The following is a 5924-nucleotide window of genomic DNA, read 5'->3' as shown; positions in this document are numbered from 1 at the left end:
CCCACCCACACCCCACACACCTACACCCCCCCCACACACACACTCTGGAGCTGTCAGTGACCCCGGCCATTGTGTGAAGCCAGGTGGCTTAGATCCGAAGGGGCTCAGAGACCCTGGGCAGAAAGGGCTGGCAGTGGCCTGTCCCGACCCATGGCCCCGAGGCCCACTTGCTGAACAAACACCTGGAATTACAGACAGGTCACTTCCTCCCACGTTGCTCCAGGTCAGAGATCCCGAGGCCTGTCTTCCTTCTTTCTACACGAGCAGAACACCCCGAGCGAGCACTTCAGAACATGTAGCCACATGCTTCCCGCCAACTGCCCGCTTTCAGATGTGTGTGCGCGCGCGCGCGCACGTGTGTTTTGGTTTTGCTTTTCAATTTTAATCAGCCGTAGAGCAGTCTTCATTCGCAGCCTGCCCTTCCCTCACCAGCCACAGAACTTTCTAGAAAAAAGCATGGCTGCCAGAACCAGGCACAGGAAGTGCTTGGGAGATACCCAAGGAAATGATGTGGCTCAAGATAGGAGGTGGGGGCGGGGGGCAAAGGGGGCTGGGGAGGGAGCGCAACCAAAGGAACATCAGGAGCCCGAGCAGCTGCGCCTCACAAAGCCGTTACCGAGAGCGGCTGAGGCCAGGTGAAGGGCCAGGTGCGCTCTTTAAGTGCAAGATCTGTGGTCATGTAGGACGCGGCCCTTCCGCTGTGTTACTGGCTTCTGTGTCAGAGCGAGGCTTTTTATTTGCCTCCTTACTGATGGCTGAGTTTTCCTGCCTTGTTCTAAAATGGGAGTGGAGGTGTCGGCTTAAACAGAGCTATTGGCCTGTTCTTCTTGTGAGGCTGTGAGAAGTAAAATGGTCAGCTTCCCCATGAACTAACCAGCCCACGGCAGGCCGTGGGCATCCTCAGCTGACCCAGGGGGAGCCTGGCACCTTCTGGTAGCTGAGTGACCTTGGGGAGGGGAAGGGGTCGGTGGCCTGTCGTTCCCACCGTCTGTCAGTATCATGACCCCCCAGGCTGTGGGAAGGCCTCCCTGCTAGTTTCCAGTGTGGGCAGCTGATAGACCCAGACGTAGTGGGAGACGGAAATTACCCAGACACCCCAGAGAAAGAAAGGGGCCTCCTGGAGCCCTGTAAACGAGAGGGGAGGCTGGACGTCACGATTCTCTTTTGATTGCTGTCTCACCACCACCAGACACGGGACCACAAAGTAGTCTCACCTGTGAGCTAAGCATGCACTTATCGCCAACCTTGTAAAGCTTGTCTGGGTTCTTAGTGTTGGCTGTTTGGGCCTGGCTGGTGCTGGTGGCCTGCCAGCCTCCACCATGGCCCTGGGACAGGGCGGCACAATGCATTTTTGTGACACTGTTACGTCTGTGAGGGGAGTTGTCAGTACTTTCTAGACGGGCTCACAGGCCCACACTCATGACTCAAGCCCTTAGCTGGACCTTTGGCCCCTGGGTGGGAGCCCTGGTGGCGGCATAGTGGTTACACATTGGGCTGCGATCCACATAGTCGTCAGTTCAAACCCACCAACAGTTTCCCAGGAGAGAGGCTGGGCTTTCTACTCCTGTCTACAGTCACAGGACCAGAAGTCCACAGAGTGTCGCTGTGAGTCAGCGTGGTCTCGATGGCAGTGAGCTTGGTTTGGGTTGGTCCCTGGATGTTAACGGTTGGCTTCCGAATGGCTGCTGGGAGGGCAGCCCTCATAACCCCACCTGGACTTCTGAGGTGGAAAACAAGAACTGTTCGTGCTCTGGGATTCCAGAAAGCCCTTCAGTCCCTAGTAGCACTGCGGTGCTGTGGTGCTATGGGGTGGCCATTGGATTGCTAACTAACTGCAAGGTCCGCAATTCAAACCCACCGGCCACTCCAAAAGAGAAAGCGGAGGCCATCTGCTCCTGTAAAGATTTGGGGGCTCAGAAACTCTACATAAGGTCCCCGGGGGGTGGGTTTGGGGATTTTTTAAAGCTTCTGACTCCTTGTTGAAGCTGGGTGTGGCCATCTAGTGACACTGTCAGGGGAGTCCCCTGGGCGGCTGTGATGTTTAAATCTGCCCAGGCCAGTGGGGTTTGGAAAAACATAAGGTGTGCTAGGATCCTGGCTGTCTCAACTGTCTCTGGGGCGGTCTTCCTTCTGACGGTTCCTTCGCTGGCCAGCGTGTGTGAGGACAGAGGCAGGGCCTGTCCGTACCTGTCTCTTGTCTGGGAGGAGCTCCGAGTGCTTCAGCTTGGCGAAGAAGCCAGCTGCAGCCCTGCTTGGGGGAGGGCAGCCAGCACACAGCCCGTTTGGTAACTGCCCAAGACAAAGGCTGTGAAGTCCTGGCCCAATGGGACCTGACCCGTGTCCCAAACTGGTCACTGGTGCAGGGCCACCAGGGCCCATGTCTCCAACACAACAAACTGCGCATGCAGCTGTCCGCCCTGTTAGACTTGGAATCATTTCAAAATTAATTAGCTGTTTGACAAAGGACTTTGGAACGCTCCTTTTGCTGCATGTCTCCTGACCCCCCGCCCCGGGGGGCTGGGGTGGTGGTGGTGTCTGATGCACGCTAACTTCTCCATCGAGGCGGGGTGTGTGGATGAGAACCAAGGGGAGGGGTGCTAGCACCCAGGTGTCACAACAGTGTCCTGTAGGCGTTCTCTCGGGCTGTAGGTTTCTTCTGTTTTCTAGCGTCCTTGCCGGTCTCTGCCCTCTCACACGCTATAGCTTCCCATCACTAGATCCCTGTGAATCGCAGCTGTTTCTTGTCAAGAAAAAAAAAAAGGTGTTTTCTGGACAGTTGTTTGATGGGTTTTTGTAGAACTTCCTGGAATGAGACGTCCTTGGAATAAGTGCTTCTGCCCCAGAGGTGGTTTTGTCCCTGCAGGGGACATAGTCTGCTCTGTCCTGCCAAGGTTGCTGAGACAGAATGGACTGGAGAGAGGGTAGGGGGTGTTTTGTTTTGACGGGGCTGCTATGAGTTAGAATCCACTGACAGTTTGGGGCTTCTAGTCTGTGGACCATTGCCCAGTCTGGGTCCCTGGGTGAGAAAAGTGTATTGTGTTGTACTATGAAACAAAAGGTGGGTGGTTCGAATCTCCCCCTGCAGCATCTCAGAAGAAAGACCTGGTGGAGTTTTCCTAGAATCACAGCCGTTGAAATCTCTATGGGGCACAGTGCTGCCCTGAAACACAGTGGGGCCACTGGGGGTCCAAATCACCTGTCCGTCAGGAGGATTTGTGGTTGGGAGACTTTTTTCATCACCAGGTTGCTTATGGTATGTAGTCAGTTCCAATTCATAGCAACCTGATAGGGCAGGGCAGAACTGCCACGTGTGGGCCTCAGGGAGCCTGGTGGTTTCAAACAGCCGACCTTGACATCCGCAGCCCAACCTGCATCCCTTGCGCCACCAGAGCCCACCTTAAAATGCTTAAGGGCTTAAAATGCTTAAGCCCTTCCCCTCCCCCTTCCCCCAACAGAGTCCCAGAGCTCCAGGTTAACCACGCCCACCTTGAGAAAACCTGCCCCGATGGTGCCTGGGAAGAGAGCTTGGTATGGCTGAAATGTTCTAGACTAACCCTGAACAGGGGAGCAGAAAGCCTCCTCGGTCTCACGGGGTGGGGGGTGGGGGCGGTTCCAGCTGCTGACCTTAGGTTAGCAGCCCAAGGTCCGAGTCACCCCCTGGGTAGCCAGGGCTCCTGCCTTCTGTGGGAGGAGCCAACCTTTATAAAATACCACTATGGGACAAGAGAGGGGCCCTGGTGGCATGGTGGTTACTTGTTGGGCTCCTGATCACCAGGTCAGCAGTTCAAAACCAGCAGCCGCTCCTAGGGAGAAGGATAGGCCTTTCTATTCCTGTAAAGAGTTACAGACTGGGAAACCCACCGGCCCGGTTCTAGGGTCAACGCGATGAGCTGGCTTCGACTTGGCAGTGAGTTTCCTTTGTTTGGGGTATTTTGTTTGTTTATGGGACAATAGGTATTACATAAATGAGCTCCTGGGGGCACGGTGGTTACACATTGGGCTGCTAACTGCAAGGTCAACTGCTCAAATCTACCAGGCGCTCTGAGGAAGAAATAAGGGGCTTTCTACTCCTGTAAGAGAGGAAAACTCGACTCCTCTAGGTCTCGACAACTCACAGGGCCAGTTCTGCTCTGCACTGCAGGGTCGCCGTGGGTCGGCATCGCCTGGATGGCAGGGAGTCACAGTTACACCGGGGAGAGTCAGGGTGGCACGGTGGTTAAGTGCTTGGCCGCTAACTGAAAAGTCAGTGGTTCGAGCCCACCTGCTGATCTGCAGGAGAAAGATGCGGCAGCCGGCTTCCATAACGATTACCAAACCCAACCCAATTCACTGCCATCGAGTGAGTTCCGACTGAGAACCACCGTGTGAGAGTCCCACTTAGGACTCTCAAGGGCAGGGTTTTAGGGTGGCTGGAACAGGCCTCCTTACCTAGCCTCTGGGAGCAAGTGTGAGGATGGACATGCCTTTTCCTTGGAGGATGGGGAAGGTGGGAAGACCAGGCGTAAGGAACAGGGATCTCTGTCTGAGGCTCCTTGGCAGGCCTGGGCTTTGAGCTAGGACACCCCCCACCTCCCACCAGCCCTTGGGTGGATGGAGAAGAGCCAGCGGTCCCCCTTCTTTGAGCTCCAGAGCTGGTGATTTGGGGCCCTCATGATGCAGTGGCTAAGTCTCTTAGCTGCCAACCAACAAGTCAGGGTTGGAACCCTGCTGCCCTCTGGGAGAAAGCCCATGGGCAGCACAGGGCAGCTCCGAGGTGGCCCAGCGCCCTCCTGGCCTCTCTCACCTGTGTCCGCCTCTCTGCCCTGTGTCTCCCCAGGTAAAGACGAGCCTTCCAGCTACATTTGCACAACATGCAAGCAGCCCTTCACCAGCGCCTGGTTCTTGCTGCAGCACGCGCAGAACACGCACGGCTTTCGCATCTACCTGGAGCCGGGCCCGGCCAGCAGCTCGCTGACCCCTCGCCTCACCATCCCGCCGCCGCTAGGGCCCGAGGCCGTGGCCCAGTCCCCGCTCATGAATTTCCTGGGCGACAGCAACCCCTTCAACCTGCTGCGCATGACGGGCCCCCTCCTGCGCGAGCACCCGGGCTTCGGGGAGGGCCGCCTGCCCGGCACGCCGCCCCTCTTCAGCCCGCCGCCACGTCACCACCTGGACCCACACCGCCTCAGTGCCGAGGAGATGGGGCTCGTCGCCCAGCACCCCAGTGCCTTTGACCGAGTCATGCGCCTCAACCCCATGGCCATCGACTCGCCCGCCATGGACTTCTCGCGGAGGCTGCGGGAGCTGGCGGGCAACAGCGCCACGCCGCCGCCCGTGTCCCCGGGCCGCGGCAACCCTATGCACCGGCTGCTGAACCCCTTCCAGGCCAGCCCCAAGTCCCCGTTCCTGAGCACTCCGCCGCTGCCCCCGCTGGCCCCCGGGGGCACCCCGCCGCCGCAGGCCCCCGCCAAGAGCAAGTCGTGCGAGTTCTGCGGCAAGACCTTCAAGTTTCAGAGCAACCTGATCGTGCACCGGCGCAGCCACACGGGCGAGAAGCCCTACAAGTGCCAGCTGTGCGACCACGCGTGTTCGCAGGCCAGCAAGCTCAAGCGCCACATGAAGACGCACATGCACAAGGCGGGCTCGCTGGCTGGCCGCTCCGACGACGGGCTCTCGGCGGCCAGCTCCCCGGAGCCCGGCCCCAGCGAGCTGGCCGCCGAGGGCCTCAAGGCGGCCGACGGCGACTTCCGCCACGAGAGCGACCGGTCGCTGGGCCACGAGGTGGAGGAGGAGGAGGAGGAAGAGGAGGAGGAGCTGGAGGAGGAGGAGCTGCTGCTGGAGAACGAGAGCCGGCCGGAGTCCAGCTTCAGCATGGACTCGGAGCTGAGCCGCAGCCGCGAGAACGGCAGCCACGTGGGCGTGGGCGTGGGCGGCGTGGGCGCCGG

The 5924-nt window shown here is 58.6% G+C and overlaps 1 protein-coding gene across 1 annotated transcript in view; it reads left to right on the top strand.

The window, feature by feature from the left end:
* BCL11B (BAF chromatin remodeling complex subunit BCL11B) overlaps window positions 1-5924 on the top strand; it is a 132609-nt gene that overhangs the window by 99276 nt on the left and 27409 nt on the right. The window contains exon 6 of the mRNA XM_045288063.1: window positions 4817-5913. Within this exon, the coding sequence (XP_045143998.1) occupies window positions 4817-5913 (1097 nt within the window). The remainder of the gene's footprint in view (window positions 1-4816; window positions 5914-5924) is intronic.

Source organism: Echinops telfairi, unplaced genomic scaffold (assembly GCF_000313985.2).
Source record: "Echinops telfairi isolate 266 unplaced genomic scaffold, ASM31398v2 ScPeMD7_18;HRSCAF=68, whole genome shotgun sequence".
NCBI lineage: Eukaryota > Metazoa > Chordata > Mammalia > Afrosoricida > Tenrecidae > Echinops > Echinops telfairi.
The sequence above is the reverse complement of the archived record's forward strand: the minus strand, read 5'-3'. Positions and strand labels throughout refer to the sequence as shown.